At 37.7% G+C, this 17,106-nt stretch overlaps 1 protein-coding gene across 1 annotated transcript; it reads left to right on the top strand.

The window, feature by feature from the left end:
• Positions 1-1,319: 1,319 nt before the first annotated feature.
• Positions 1,320-9,162, top strand: mfsd8l1 (major facilitator superfamily domain containing 8-like 1). Its single transcript, XM_067514699.1, has 12 exons — positions 1,320-1,727; positions 3,035-3,220; positions 3,410-3,472; positions 3,820-3,939; positions 4,098-4,177; positions 4,257-4,614; positions 4,812-4,885; positions 5,156-5,369; positions 5,720-5,842; positions 5,936-6,066; positions 7,468-7,578; positions 7,718-9,162. Exons 1-11 carry the CDS (start codon positions 1,652-1,654, stop codon positions 7,546-7,548), a joined length of 1,506 nt encoding a protein of 501 aa, XP_067370800.1. The 5' UTR covers positions 1,320-1,651; the 3' UTR covers positions 7,549-7,578; positions 7,718-9,162.
• The last annotated feature ends 7,944 nt before the right edge of the window (positions 9,163-17,106 follow it).

Raw genomic sequence — 17,106 nt, 5'->3', positions numbered from 1 at the left:
CATCTTAGACAAAATGTTTTTTTTAACTAATTACATTTATTCTTATGGCTTTTATTCCAATCTTATACTTGAGCTTAAATTAAGGTGTTTATTCAAACATGGGTTTTATTTACCTTATTAATCAGAATGGGACCACAGGCAAGATGTGTGTAATAATAGCAAAGAGGGCAGAAGAGTTTTATGAAGAAGCTGCTGATAAAGGCCATATAGCTCTTAGGTACTTCTCTTTGGTAAAAGATGCATTTAGTATAAAACAATAAAATGTAATTATGCAAAAGTGAAGGACCGAAAGGGTTTTTGAAGACATGGGCGACACTTTACAGTGCCGCACATGCAAAGAAATTCTTGTGCTTTGTAGTTGTAATTGGTGGTTAGTTCTCTGTTTACCCTAAATGCCATGATTTAGATTTTTTATTCACACGCTTTGAAATGTTACATATTAAACAACGGTGCAGCAGAAATGCATCTTTCTAGAAACTGCTCACAGTGAGGATAGTTGGTTCTAAATAGCTTAAATAATGTATGTGTAGTTGGGTGCTGCCTTAATTGTGTCTTCTAACTTTGCATGGAGCACTGACCCGCATCAGTTTTCATTACAATTGAAGATGTTTTGTTAATAGTTCTTAGAGCAAGTTACTGCTTTAACCTCTAATCTCTCTTTCTATTTAAAACCTTTTTTTACCTGCATTTGATGGTGAGATAGCATTTCTGACTCCCAGCTCACAGACAAGATTTCTGTTGCCTAGAATGGCATATAGGAAACTGTCCTTTTTCTTTGCATGAATAGCAGCAAACCAAAATCAGGACACTTGGCAAATAGAAAATTCAATTTAGGGTAAAGAAGAAGCTTTTGTGTGCAGCACAGGCTTCTCAGTGTCAGAGGTAATAGATGTCACAGGACAGAAAGTGACACAGCCGGTGACTCACAACATTAATGTTGTGTAAAGTGTGTATCCCATGACTTCTCGGGCAATGGGATCATATATGTCTCTTAATATTGGATTTTAAAGATACAGTATTTGCTTTTAGAAGGTTACCTGATAATATTAGAGATCATGCAACTGCAGATTTACTACAGTGCTGCCCAATTTGCAAATCATACACTTATCAACATATTTAAATGTATAAATCATGTATAATATATTCATTCAAGCCTTTTCATTAGCTTGAATGTTAAACAATCTAGTTAAACATAGTAGACCTTTAATCTAAACTATGATTAACTGATTGGTCGTGCATCTGAACAGGGCAATTGATCTGATAAATGTGCATTGACCCTAATGCGGGATTTAGGATTCAGGACCGGAAGTGATGCAGGAACACCCCGGGCGTGTTTGCCAGTGCGGTTTGTAGGGGTGGTTTTAACGCTCTTTAAGCGTTACATACTCGGGCACTTCACTTCCCTGAAAACTGTGGACTACAGCCGTGCACTTAATGTTGAGACAGGCAGGAATATAAATATGTGTAGCCATGGGTCTGTTTTTCCGGCCGGCTGGTTTACATTTACCTGCACTCGGCTTTAACTGGGGTCACTGCACTTGCGGTTATGTCACTGGTGGTGTTTTGTAGACAGACTTTAATGAAACATTTTACCGAGGGAAAAATGATCGTGAACGTACAAACTACTAAACGATTATAGCGGCCAAACACGATGGATAATCGACGGAAAAAGAAGCTGTCATTTATCTCCATTGGGCTCATTTTCCTCTTCAGCGGTGTGGAGTATGGTAAGAGGTGTTTGTCAGCAGTAAATAAGAATCTTTTCCCCAGTAACATCTATATTTTTAATGCGTGAGATACACCGTCGATTTTTAGTTAATACGACTTATTTATGTCACAGTGATTGGAGGACTGTTTAAGGTACATGACGTCATAGAACTGCCTGTTTGATTTATTATTTGATTTTTCTTTTTTTTTGTATCGTTAGTTAATTTAATCTGCCTACATCTCGGTATCCACACTGGCAGTGTTACTTACTAATTGGCTTACTGATAAATTTTAATCTATTCATATATGTCTATAGCCTACCTGGAAAAAATAATATAAAATAAAGACATTACCTCAGTCAGTTGATATATAACTAGAATATGGATAGGACGAACATGTTTCTAGAACTTAACATTGACACTGAAGGCATGATTATAACCAGCTCTACTGCAGGCCTGAGGAAAAACTCCAATTAATGTCTCATTTAGAAATGTATACAGAAGACTTTAGTTTGTGTACTTCTTTTACTTTCTATGTTTTGGGGTTGTTGTTTTTTTTTTTTTTTTTTATGAGAACACACTGTTCAGAAAGTAATGTCTGAACTACTACAATAACAGAGTTCAGTTTTATAAGTTCATATAACTGTGTACAGTGTTTTTCAAGTCACTCACAAAGTAACAAGTGACCAAGTAAGAGTCAGTATTACAGTTTTTTAATTTCTATGTACAATTGTCTTAAAGTGGATAATGAAACTGCAGAATTCTCCCAGATGGACAAATTCAAGTAATCATTCATCCTCTCTGGAATTTTCTAAGACCGTGCTTTATTGTGTGTCTTCTGACCCACAAATTGAATTTGAATTGCACCGGCATAGCACAATTCTTTGTGATAAAGAATGAGCACAATGTGTCCAGGAATCTCTCTCTGCATTACCAGCTCTAAAAAAAGATTTCAAGTTAAACCCAGGATTGCAGCATACAGTTGTGTTTCTACGTCTTTGTTTGTGATACTGCTGTAGTTAGTAATACTGCAGTGCCTTAAGCCAGCCTCAGATCACTGAAGAGCTCGAGGGAGTCACTGGTTTGCAGTAAACATCGGAGAGGTGCCTTGGTGATGTATGAGCAGAGTGACTAGTGATGGTCCGTTAGCTCCATGAGCTGATGAAACCACTGACTTGGCATCACTGAGTTAGATCAAATATTTAGAAATTATATATTTGAGGAGACATTTGTTATTCAAGAAGTAACAGAAGTGCATTACTTCAGGTCAGTGTTTACCTTAATATTATTTAGGCCGAAACAAATTCCCCTGTCTTCTCTCTCCAAAGCTGTAATATTGCCCACAATATGGAGATACTTGCAGACTTTGGATGCACAACCTTACTTCCTGGGTTTAGCGCTGTCGGCATTCAGCTTGAGTGGCCTCCTATCAGGGCCGCTGTTTGGCCATTGGTCTGACAGAACCCGAACCACTAAGAAGATCATCTTGTTTGCCAACCTTTTTGAGATAGCTGGTGAGTCCATTCTTCTCCTCATTTTTGCCTGGTGATTTTAACTTTAAAGCTCCAAGAAAAGCACACGCTTGCCATTTGAAGTGTTGATTTCACTCTTGCACAACAACAACAACAAAAAAATGCTGGGTTAAGCTTTCATTAAATAGATTGCACCTTTTTTTTTTTTTTTTTTTTCCTTTTACTCCTCAGGTAATTTCATGTACTTTGTGGGCTACTCCAAGTGGCTCTTGCTGGCAAGCAGATTGGTAGCAGGTGAGTCTGGACAAATTAACACAGGGACTGACATTATGCAGACTGAATGCCTGTAGAATACATCTGCCATACCAAACATGGCTGGGCAAGATCATCAGATAGTGTATTTGAATGTGAACTATTTATTTGGATTATGTTCAATATCTTTTAAATTTGGCAAAATGTTACTTTGGGACGGAATTAACCACCTGAAATCTTCAGTAGCTGGAAAAAGTGGGGATGCCGGGTTTTGTTCTTTTGACCAAAATCACCCACTAGGTAGACGGGAAGATGATTAAATCTAACCGAGACACGGAGCTCCAGGGTTTGGTGCTGTTACCTTCTAACTTAATAAGCATTTTCCTCAGGCATTGGCACAGGCGCTGGATCCTCCATCTTTGGTTTCCTAACCAGATGTACTGCTCCAGAGGACCGTGCCACAGTATTTGCTGCTGTAATGGCAAGTCGACAAGCTGGCCTTCTGATTGGTCAGTGTTTCTCTGCTTTCTAATGCCAAGTATCAAACTGATTACTTGAGTTTAGTTGTTTTCAATTTTTACAATTTGGGGGCTTTATGCAAAATGTGTCACATACTTATAGGGAGTTTCCAGATTTGACACCCGTTTTAACTTTGTGTTTAACACAGGTCCAGCATTTAACATCTTCCTGAGGCTTTGTGATTTCAACCTTGGTCCTTTTGTGGTGAATAAATATACGGCACCTGGGGTAAGGACCAAAATATTGGGGTTACTTCTTTGACCCACCAAAGAAATGCTCTAATACTCTTTTTTTCCACTCCCTGCAGTTGTTCATGTGCTTGTTGTGGATTCTCCTTCAACTGGTTGTGATTTTCATGTACTGGGATCTCCCATATCTGGAGAGGGTGAAGGTACAGGACAGTTCAACAAACAAGAGCAGGGAAAGGGAGAGCGAACAAGATGTCACTGAAGGCAAAGGAGAGGAAAATGATGAGGAAAAGCCATTAATTGACTCCCAGGAACTGGGGGGGTCCTATGGATCAGTGGTGACTCCTGACCCCACCAGAAAACAGAACTCTGCTGCCTCAAATGCCATCATGAATCATATCTCCCCAACTCATTCTCCACAGCCATCAGTGACCCTTGAGTCCTCAAGTCCCTTCAAGAATTTCAGCATAACCCGAGGTAGGTAGTCGGTGTTTTAATTAGTTAAAACATATTTTTCCTTCTTAAGGATTAAACCTGTTTGTTTAAAACTGCTAACTCCATGTACAGGTTTGTTCCCTTTTCCTTCTGTTCTGACCTTGCTGTTGGACTCCTCCTCTTCCTTATCTATCTTGGCCTTTTTTTATCTGTCTCTCTCTCTCACGTTCTGTTTGTAGAGTTCCTGAGAGAAGAGGTGGTTGTGCTGCTGGCTGCTCAGTTCATCACCCTTTTCAATCAGACAGCCCTGGAGGTGAATTAAAGGCACACAGATATACACATAAATATAACTTATGTTCCCCATATATTTCTGTAGTCGGGTTTTAGCCAGTGCAGTAATATCATTTTTTTTCTAAATACTGTCTCATAGAAAATGATATAATAATAGAAAATAGATCATCATAGATAATGATGATGTGATATTTGTAACCAGGAATTAATTTGTTAATGCAGATGTGAGACTGCAAGACAAAAGATATCTTGCATCACGTGTACTAGAACTTGTTATCCATTCCCTCGTCAGACCATGGTGACCCCATTGACCCAGAAGTACTTTGGCTATGGAGAGCTCGAGAACAGCGTGATGTACTGTCTCTGTGGTGTGGAGGTGATTGCTGGCTTCCTGTTCGTGCGCTGGCTGAGCCGCCGCTTTGCTGAGCGTGTTGTTCTGGCCAGTGGTCTGACCATCTGCAACATCTCTGCTGTCTGGTGCATCATCTTCCTAGCTAACCCACTAGGTAGACAGCACTACACGTTAAACGCTCTCTTGTGTAATCGCACATCTAGGTCTTTAATTCTCCGTTTTTTTACAACATGTGTTTTTTTTTGTTTGTTTTGTTTTTGCTTATGTATTCTTATGTGATGTATGAGACTGTTGCAAAGGCACATATATTATGTTCAGTTATTAGCATAAGTCTAACTTTCAGTTCTGGGTACATGTGTTAAATAAATACACAATATCCAAATGATAAGACAAGCAAACTAGTTGATAACCGAATCTGTGATTAAAATGTTTTAGGTCATTGCCGTTAAATTATTGTCTGACTTTTGGTGTTTTCTGTTTTGTTGCAATTTGTGTTTACTGTAGGTGGTTTTCCATGGCAGCTGACTGAGTTCATCATTGGGGTGTTTCTGCAGGTTTTGGGTTTGCCATTTGTAGCTGTGGCCCAGGTTTCCCTCTTCTCCAAAGTTACTGCTGAGAAAACACAAGGTGAGAAACACCAACATTACATGTTATTTTTAGATGTATGTTTAAATCCATTGTCCCTGACATTACTTAACCTTTTCTGATTTGATATTGTAGGATTCAGTCAGGGAGTGCGCCGCTCAGTGGGAGGTCTAGCTACCATCCTGGGCCCTCTTTGGGCTGGAGGCCTTACTGAGAACTTGTATATTATGTTGGGGGTAATGATGGGACTGCTGGCCCTGCTAACGGTAAGAGTAGGAAAAGAGGTTGAGATAAAAACAAAAAACATTTTCTGTTGAAAAATCTAAAATGTTTAAATTCTTCAAATAAGTTGCAAAAACTGGTGTCATTATTATAAATGTGCTCTCTATAAAGTTACTGATATTTTATTTATTTGTGACCCAGTGAATCTCTGTGTCACTATCTCCACAAACGTTCATTTAAAATTCTAAAAAAAGAGGATTTGCATGTGTTTCCATATTCATGCTGTTGTCATGTGGATGTACTGTAGATCTTTTTGATCTTTGAGCTCAGACAGTAACAGGCTGTGATATGAGACCTCCAGGGGACGAAACCACTGCTGTAATTGTCTGTAGTTTTTGTTGGCTCTAGCAGCCAGAAGCTTGGGGTGGATGGTGGAAGTAGGACATCTACCTATATGCAAATCACCCTGACATCAGCCCCTCCCCTGAAAGCCTCCCCCCACTCATCAGTCATCATCGGTGTCATCGTAAAAATATAACTGTCATTGAAAAAACATACATAAAAAAAAACATAGAATGTGATTTTAAAAAACACAAAATAATAAAAAATAGTGCATGATCAAAAAATTAACAAATGTTATTCAAAGCTTGCTTTTTTTTTTTATGTCTTTATTGCAGCTTTTTTTTCAATACCAATATTTTTCTTTAGTCCCAGTGCCCTTTTTTTTCAGTACAATTACTTCAATGCCAATGTTTCATTTTCCAGTTGATGCTTTGGTTTCAGTGCCAATATGTTAGTCACTGATTTAGTAGCATAGATTTGCCCTCATTGCTCTTCCGAGCAAAAATTGTAATGATATTTTTTTTTGCAGTTTAGAATCTAATTAGAACAAAGAGGAAACAAACCAACCACAGAACGTTAGAAATAAGAGATGCAAGTTGACATCTTATAGCCAGCAGCTAGTCTTGGAGTAGGGGACAAAGAAGCAAAACAAAATTCCTGTAATGTTCGTGATGAAGCGTGGGCAAACCACAGCCCAGAAACCAAATGTTTCCACTGATACCGATTTAAACAAATAAACAACAATCGGCTATGTATGAGAGAAGGACAATCAGTGCACATGGGAAGGTACTTTTTATAATTATTATTTTTATTTTTATCATTTTTATATGTTTTAAATTAAAAAATATAAAATAAAAACACACAGCTTTTAACTATAGTGTCTCTCAATGGGAGGAAAATGTAGGTTGTATTTCTTATTGATCTCATGATATTTATGCTTAATTCTTTAATAGATTTCCTATGTTTGGCAGTTTTTTTTAAATCATATGATCATAAAAAAAATCATAAAATGCCCCTTTATCCCTCAAAGCTTTCTTGAAAAACCTATAATACAATTTTTTTTTTTAAATTAATACTAATTTAACAATTGTATTTCAATACAGATAATGCTGGCTTTTTCATATGACCGTCTGGTTGAGCCTGCCTCTGAAGAAAGAGCAGACAGCCCAGACAGCTGTGGTTAATCCAGCAGGAAACGTGGATGGAAATGAAAGGTAGCTGTTTCTAAAATAATAATGCATGCAGAGCTCATGAACAATTATAGTCATAAATACACATAATCTAGCAGATTTCTTACCTCTTGGCTTATTGACTCGAAAGTAATATGCTTGTTTCTTTTTCTTTCTATATCAGTGGAAATGTGGAGGAGTCCCTGTCCTGCACTCACCACTTCATCTCCACTTTCTTCTCCTGTACTAGCACACATGGTGATAACACACACCAACAGCACACAACTTTCCACCTCCTGAGTGCTTCGCTTTGATTTGTCAGCTTTAGCTGATTAGGGAACTGGTTGGGTTTATATGTATATTTCCTATGGAAATATAGAATCTTGATGGTACCACACGTGCAGGTGTTGAGCAATAATGGTTTACAACTCTTTGTGTACTTAACTTAGTCAACTTAGTACGAGCTACATTAGATGCATCACAAATTCAGCCTTTGTTCAGTGGACGTGCTGAATTGTTGTGGACTGAGCTCACCTCTGTCTTGTGCTGTAGGAAAATAAATGAGCTGTTTAGCCTTGCTACGTACGTTTGCAAAAACATTCATTTGGAAATATTTATAAGCTCTTTGAACAGAAAGGGGGGTGGTAAAATTACAAAACTTGTACTTTTTTTTTTTTTTTTTAGTAAGGAGTTTATTCAAAAGGTGGAAAACGAGACTTTCTTACCTCAGAAAATCAAATATTTAAAGGTATGATGAAATTTAATAAATATTCAGCCTGACAGTAATATGTTTCTCAGGGTAAGTAATTTGTCCTTGGTTATGGGACTTTTCAGTGTGAAAATTGTCACGAGATATTCCATTTTAGCTTAGTAGTGAATAAATTCTACACTTACAAAAACTGCAGATATCTGTGAAAATCTAATTAAAAGTGGCTTTAATGTAAAAGCTGTTAAATAATAAAATAAGTTTTCTTCTTTGAAGAGTGGAGGAATACAACTTTTTACTTGTTTAGTACTGAAGTAGCTATTTTCACCACTGGGGGGCACTCGTACTCTTTGTTCCAAAGTGTTCCTTGTTATTGATGTGCCAAATGTTTGATGTGTGAGCAAGCCAGAAAACTCAATAACTCATGTGCACTTTTACAAAAGAAAAACACACTTGGGCACAACAGTTTTTCTTGGCAGCTCGGATGAAGGGACGTAGTCCCGGGGTTGTTTTAGGTGAAATCACAGGGCGACTGTAGCTCAGCTGACGAAGCCATGAACCCAAGAGTTTGTGGTTCGCCTCCGGGTTCTTTCTGGCCAAATGTTGAAGTGTCCTTAAACAAGACACTGGAACCCCATCGAACATTTGCAGCTGTCCAGCAACAATTTTCTGTAGGGATCAATAAACTATAACAAGGAAGGAAAAAAAAAAAAACGTATGTTGCACCTCTTCATAATTTTTTGTGCTTTTTTTTTTTTTTTATTCACAAACACCAGTAATACTGTATGTTATGCATTTAGACTATTTATGTCTTATTTATTATGCATTTATTTATTTAGATCCTTTTGTGGGTACCTAACATGTACGTTATTTCTTTTGTAATCCCTGTCTTCAAACCAAAATATAAACTTCGCCATGCTTCACAGGCTTGTGTTTTGTTGTTCTCTCAGGAAAGTATGAGTTTGTGCACACAGTAATTATAAGAGTTAAGCAAAACTATTACGGATACAGTTGGTTGCAAAAGTTTGCATCCCCTTATTTTGAACGGACAATAAAAGTAAAACAAAGATTGTATTTATTTATTTATTGTTTAAACATGCTTTATTGCACAAATAGCTAAGAGAAATATTTGTTACAATTTAAAAGTATTTTTTAAATTAATTTATTAATCATAATGCAAACCTTTGCAACAATAAGCTTTTTATTATTTTACTATAACAGGAACTTGTTCTAGCTAAATGTGCATATTATTATGTTAGAGTTAGGATTTAGTTTGCATCCTCTTATGCCTTTTCAGCTTGTACAAATGTTCCATCTTTATCAGTAGTAAAGAAGGAATAATAAAATAATGGGATGCAAATTCTTGCACCAAAATATATAAGACTTTTAAGACAGTTGACTAGGGTTGAATTAATTCAGGCCTAAGGAAGTACTCCTTTCATTTTTAGTGCAATACATGTAAAATGTTACTGCGAAAAAAAAGTTATTACTAATTAATTTTATTAATTGAAATATGTAATATACAGTTTAGATAAGGTTAGTTTTGAAACATTCATTTTATTTCACCTCATATTTCAACTTCATATTTAATTTATTTTACATCAATTGTTTTTGTTAATCATTTTTAACTATTTGATTATTTAATATTTGTAGGAATTTGAAATAATTAAACATACATTTGATTTGATTAATTGCATCGTGGACAGCTCAAAACTTGTATACAGTTAATTTGAACAAATTTTGTGATCCCCTCACTTTTTGCACACTTTTTTTGCGTTTTAGTTTTTTATTTTAAATGAATAAACCTGCTGCTTTTGCCCATCAATCTACACACAATATTCGATAACATTCACAAAATTATTGAACCCCACATAAAAGAAAAAAACAATTCTTAAATATTTCCACAGAATTTCAATGTATATATGACAAAGCTAATTGATTATTAGAGATAAAAATACATATAATATATGGTAATTTAATTTAAATATTGTTATAAATAATCAAATAATATATAGTCTAAATAAAATAAATATACTTAATACATTCTAAAAATGAATAAAATCAATTTTGTTTGAAGAATTTAGATATTTGGAATTTATATAAATAACTAATGTTCAGTTAAGTTTGTGTCATGTAGAAATATTTATTTTAAATTTTAAAAATTTAAAGCTGGGTTACCTTTAGGAAATAAGTCATTGACATTTTGGCGTATTTGACACGGAAAAAAATTACAATACTGATAATTATTTAAAGAAAAAGTTATCAAATCAAAACATTTTTTTATGTAGGCACACTGGGGGTCGCTGTGACCTTTCCACCAAAACCGGAAACGGGGGCGTAATTGTCTTTGTTGTTGATGCGTTGTCTCTCCGGTGACGTGGTGGCGAAGGGGCGGGGCATTAATTGTGAACTCTAGTTGAACCCATTTTGAAGTTGGGTAGGGCAGGCCCGGAAACGTTATGACACAGGGCCAGCAACAGAGATATTTTAGGATTTTTTTTTCTTCTTAAATGGTTCCCCCGCCCATCAGACGCACACACACAAACTCCAAACACACTTGGCCTGAAGTGGCAGTCTGACCGAACAGTGACCCTGCGTATCAGGGTCACAAGCGTGTGTCATGCTAACAGTGGTTGTCGGGGTAAGTTTGGTAAGCTCGCTCCACCTCCTTCCCCGCCAATCACAGGAAAAGGTTACAAGGCATATATTCACAAATTCAGCAATGCTAATGGACGTGAACTTTTGGTGAACTGTGTTTTTGCTTAACTGGAAATGCAATGAGGGCAGGTGGAGTTCAGTGGGACTAGCTTCTTTTTTTCAATCACCCCAGGCTTGATCACTGATTGACCCTCACAAAGTGGGTTAGGGTAAAGTAGGGATGAATTTGGCTGATGCACTGCAATGCTCAAGCTTGTGGTACATCGCAGCTTAGCCTAGCATACATATTTTACACGTGGGAGTGTGGACAGAGCCACACTGTAGCATCAGCCACTGCTTTTTCAAGTATTTCACATGCACTTTACAGACCCTTTGTCCATGGAACAGCTGTGCAGTTCAAGAATAATACCTTGGACTTGGTCATTATAAGGCTTTCATGAAGCTCTTTGAGATGGGTAATAGACGGATAGAAGTGCTCTCAAGCTTGAACTCGTGAGCTTTTGAGCTGCCAAGCATATGAAATATTTAGTTTTGCATTGGTGTCACAGATTCTTAATGTTTGTGCAAAAACTGCTCGAGCCACGATCAAATCAAAATGGTGGCACCGACAGAAACCTGTGAAAGTCTGTGAGTGTCCCTGCATGGCTAGCCCTCCAGTCCCATGTTAATAATACATGTCACTCCGAAAAGGTGCAACATCTTGAAAGCAACACTCAAAGTCTGTCATAACAAGATGTAAAATACAACACTTTCACATGCTAAAGTTAGACTTTTGTCCGATTTCTTTAGTTTAAAAGGTCATCTGAAGAGCACTTTTGGTTAGTTGCTGTAAGTGAGAAAAGAACTCCTACAGAAAAATCAAGCTCCATTTATGTCACCCACGGCTGTGTGATAAGCAGCGGCCTTTTTTCCTTTTTATTGGCCCTATGCAGGGTTGTGTAATGCTTCTTACTGACTGAATAATTAAGTCTGTGGACCCTATAGCCAGAGGACCCTGGGCTGTGTTGTCCAAGCTAGTTAGCTGTTACTGCAAAGAAAGTTCTGTTTCGCTAAATGGGTCAAACTTCAGCCATTTTCAGTGCTGGAAGTTTTCTTCTAACGACATTCTTCCCCTTTCCTTTGATCGTGAAACATCGTACACTTACTCTGGATTTGTAATTCTAATGGTCGGTTTGACCTATGGCATCGCACTGGGTCTGTTTCAAGTCTTGACCTGTGTGGTCGATGAGATGAGACCAACACATGGGGGATTATGTCACATTTTTCACCTCTTTAAACACTCTAATTTGGCCACTTTTCAAACTCCATGAAAAGAATACTAATTGCTGCTTGTCACTGCAGCACAGTTTTCCAACAGGATCCATCTCAGTGAGGCCTCAGTTTTTAGAGGGAGTTCTGTTCAGGTGGTACACACTGGAAAGAAGCTTAGTCTTTGAGGTAAATATTAGTGAAGAGATCAAAATAAATGTTTTGTCCAAGCGATGATTTCTATAACTTCCAAGGTAAAAGAGGAGCTACCTAAGAGTGGACATAAGGACCATTCATGTGAAAATATCAAGTTTTCAAAAGTTGGTCAAAGTATTTCTTGAAAAATTTATAATAGTCTTTACTCAAGTTTTCTTTCAGAAAACCTCCCTATTTCTCACAGCAAACTTTGTCACAGTTGTTTTGTACTCCACGTCTGCATCCAGCTGGGCAGCTACGATGCTTTCTCGCAGTCAGCCATTCTCTCCGTTCCCAGAACAGAGATTACTAGCCCATCTGTATCACCAGAGCCAGGACACACTAAGCCGATGGGAGCCCTGCTCAGCGAGGCACCGCCACAATTGTTAACCCTGATTAACTTGATGTGGCGTTCAGTAGAGGGAACAGTGTGAAAATCAAGCCAGTGCCGTGACCCAGTGCCCCGCCGCTGAACCGAGGAGGAATTGGGCAAACTTAGGGAGGGTGGATGAGAACAGGAGCCAGCCAGCCAATGGGTAAAAACAGAGTAAAAAGAGAGACAGGATAACAGGGGAGAGATGAGGATTCTCCCTAAGATTTCACAAGAGAAACACGTATAAGGACATGAAAATCTGTCTATGTTCTTTGGACAGTGAAAACTGTGTCCATTCCACTATGAACCTTTGCAGTAAGTCTTAAATTGTTAAGATTTTCAGTGCCTGTGTGATGAGCTTTTGTAGACCTGCTGGGTACATCAGAGAGCATTAAAGATTTAGTCACTGTCTAATTCCAATACACAGAGAAAACACTGTAGATAAGGGGCATACAGCAGTTTAACGATGGGCACACATGGAAACGCATACATTGTTCACTTCACCTTTTGAATTAAGATTTCATTCATTTTTGTCCCCAAGGCACAACAGCCCTGTTCTGCTTTTGTCGGACTTTTACCACGGTGTCTTTTAAAACAGTATTACAGCCGTCCCTAATTTTTTCTGGCATATTTGTATATTGAGCGTTAAATAATTAAATACAATAAAATTCCTTGTCAGATAACATTTAAACTTTTTTATTAGCATGGACTTGATATAACAACGCTTATTAAATCAGTGCTGTTCCATGGATAATGCCTGATTATATGCTTTTCAGTTTGATGGGCTTTAGAAGAATCCTCACAGATGAGCCTCAAATTTTAAACGTTTGCTAAGATGCATTTGAAAATCTAATTTTGTACCTAGACATGTATCACTGCCAGTGGCTCACTTTGAAAGGTCAAGCTAGACCATATGTCAACATTAATGCCGTTTGTTTTTTATTTTATTTTTTTATTTTTTTAACTCATTACATACTGATGGACCAAGTTGGCTGGAGAGCATAATGTTTCCTGGCAGGATTTCTACTTGTGTGTTGTAATGAAAACATACTGAAAATAGAACATTCACTAGTTTCCTTTTACATCATGACAACCATAAGCTGTATTGCATATGATTGTTGAAAGGTTTCAATAGTGGTTTTCTTTCACATATGATTGAACGTACATACAGTTATTTGATATCTTCCAAAATCAAATGGAGGAATAAGGAGAAGAGACTGTTTGTGATGTTTAGGGAAGACAACTGGGGGCTGCCTGCAGTATGTCACTCTGTTGAAATAAATGAATAAACAGTTAAATGTCCATAACGGATATAAGCGTGGCATTAGTGCGGTGTGACATTCTCCCTATTAAACCTATGGGTTCTCTCGGGTGTGACATGGAAAAGAATGTGACTGTCCACTGCGGAGGCTTTTCATCCATCTGTGTTTATTGTTCTGTTTTGAACATAAAGTAGGGTGAGATTGGCACATAGGGGTTAAATGAGGGGGACAAATTACTCATGGAAATAATAGGTGTTTATGGTTTTAAGTTGAGTTTGGTCAAATAAATTAAGCATTACTTTATAAAACTATTTCATTTTACGTACGTTTAGAATTATTTATGTTAAATTCAAATAAATCCAATATTCATAAAACCTTTTTTTTATTTCCACAATTTATATAGTTGTGTTAAAGAAGAAGCGTAAAGTGTTTTACTGTGGTTAATGTAGCTTGATGTGATGTGGTGGAGATTATGTTACAGATTAGGGCATCTTTAAGAAAATAATACCTTTAGTGCATTTGCAAACACAAGCCCAAACAAATGCAGAGATAAAAACATGTTGAACCCTGTACAAACCTCAACAGGCCCCTCCTCTCTCCGCTTCTCTTTTGACCTAATAATTAAGCTGCTTTTAGACATATATTTTAAGTTGAGAAGCAGCTTTGCCAACTCACAGTGACAAATCTCTCGCAACTGAACTGCTGCTTTGTGGAGGCCACAGCTGTCTTCCTCGCAATGCACGGATGCTTCCTGGCTCCCTCATTTAAATCTTTTATCATCCCAATGAGTGCAGAATAAATCATACATGTAGTGCTCAGTTTGTTTCATAAGTTGACCTGTTTTTATTTAGGTTGGACAAGCAATAACAGCCTTTTGGTCCTGTCCTACTAACCCACATGTATGCATCTCATAACTGATTACAGGCATTGTTTTTTTTACATTTATTTTATTTTATTTTATTTTTTTTCAGATAGTTTTGTGATCTAAGAGGGAAACAATATGAAGAGTATAAATTCCCATTTCATAAAGGACCCAACAGTAATTTATTTTACTCTACTCCAATATTCTTCTCGTTGTGATTATTAATTTTAAAACCTATCCTGCAGTGTTTTAGATTTTGCTTGTTCATGCTTTACCTTCTAGGCCACTATTGTTCTCCACTGATTTGCAGAGGATATTTAAAACAGACTCATGGAAGGTTTGAGGTCCACTGTGAACATCAGTGACTACAATGATAACAATCACGATACACGATAATGCAATTCAAGTGTGGATTGATTCAAAAAGTGTAGAATGTGTGACCTCACAACAGTAATTCCAAATCTGAATCTTTGTTTTGCATAATGAGCAGCTTGTATGTAAATGCATGCATGTAAAATATACATAATTCATAATAAGGGGATTAAAATGTCTCAGGACCTGTACAAAAAGTTGAACTGAGTTGCTCATGTTGTGAATAACATTTTTTATTATGCTAAACAATTGTTTAGTGGGAGTATCTATTACTTATGTGTAACGTAACTGTGGACAGATTTACAGAAGTACAGGGTTGTTAATATCAACTTGTTAGGTCAGTTGAGACCGGTGCTAACCTGTCTACTGTAGTCAACTATAGAACAATGAAAACCTACACGACACTGTGTCAAGAAGCATAGATAAAGGCAGAACATGTTGTTTCCACTATATGAACCAAGTAACATCCAGACTGCTATTCCTCCAGTGTGTGTTGAACATAATAATGAACAAAAAGTTACAGAAAAGATCACAGGCAACACAAACTTCCTGAGTGTCAGTTTCGTTTTGACCTGTAGGTGTGATCACACCCTGGGCTCAGCAACAAACACTCAAGGACGGCCTTCTACAAATACGACCAGTCTTGTGAGAACTTTGTTGGTGCAGTTTTTTGACATGAGGTTTCTCAGCCTGTTCAAGGTTGGATACTGTAAGGGGGGAACAGTAAGAGAAAGAGACAGGAGGGTGAGGTAGGAAGGAGAGAATGTGTGAGGCAGGAGCGAGCAAGGAGGCGGTAGAAGGCTTGCAGAAAGGAGGGTCCTGGGACATACTAGCATTACAAAGCAGTGACCCAGGATTAAGCGCGGTGGACAGTAGCAGTTTGATTTGATCGAGTGGAGCTGTGTTGTTAAATCGCTCATTAAATCCAATTAGGGGGAGGTAGTGGGAGACAGAATGGAGTGTGTCTAGGGGGCGGTAGAGCTTTAGTCTTGCTCTTCTGAGGAAAATTGCGTGCCAAGCCAAGCAGGTGACAAACTCCAGCTCTGCACTCCTGACCTAGCCATGGGACTCACCACTTTCCCGTCCTCCTTGTTATTTCTCAGCTGCCCTCTCACAGCTTTCACCTGCGACCTCTGTATCTTTGTATAGCGACAGTGAGGTGTGAGGGTGCTGGACATTTTGACACGGCTGACATGCATGATCTTTGACCAGCCTCACATGTAAAATTCTGTCAAGCCAATTAGTGTCTCATCAAATTACAGTAAACTACAGACTGAGTGTTGCTCTCATGCAGTGCCGAGACATTGCATTGACACCAAAGTAGCACCAAGACAAATGCCAAACAATTGCAGAGCATAGCAGCAGCCTGCTGTGGACTCTCAATAACGTCTCTTAGAAAACTATGTAAATATTAAACCCCCTATTAAATCCTCCTGGATTTAATAATCCATCCACTCTCTCCACTTTACTTAATCTTTTTTTTCCCTCCAGTTTTCATGATCTGAAATGTTTTTGAAATTGAGTGCAGTGGTTTGAGGCACAAACAAACAAGGACGGAATATGACAACTTAGTCATTTTTCTCATGTATTCTCATTTGCCTTCGTGATCTCTGAGTTCATTCCTGTTTACTTCGCAGGCTGTCACTGCTGCTTTAATGCACATTGTTTCTCCGACATTTGTTCCACTGTTTGTTCCTTGTCTGTGACTCTTTGTTGCTTGTCCAATTCACAACTGCTGCTCATTTGTGGAAGGTACTGTACTCTCTTCCTGAGACCTCGATTTAAGAAAATACTTAAGAATGAACTTTACCTTTTAATAGCAGAAATAGTAATAGTTACAGTATTAAAAACATAACTATCTGTACATTTGACATGATGTTAAAGCTGTGTATTGGTA

This window comes from Channa argus, chromosome 8 (genome assembly GCF_033026475.1).
Source record: "Channa argus isolate prfri chromosome 8, Channa argus male v1.0, whole genome shotgun sequence".
NCBI classification, from domain to species: domain Eukaryota; kingdom Metazoa; phylum Chordata; class Actinopteri; order Anabantiformes; family Channidae; genus Channa; species Channa argus.
Note: the sequence above shows the minus strand (reverse complement) of the source record. Positions and strands in the feature narration are given on the sequence as shown.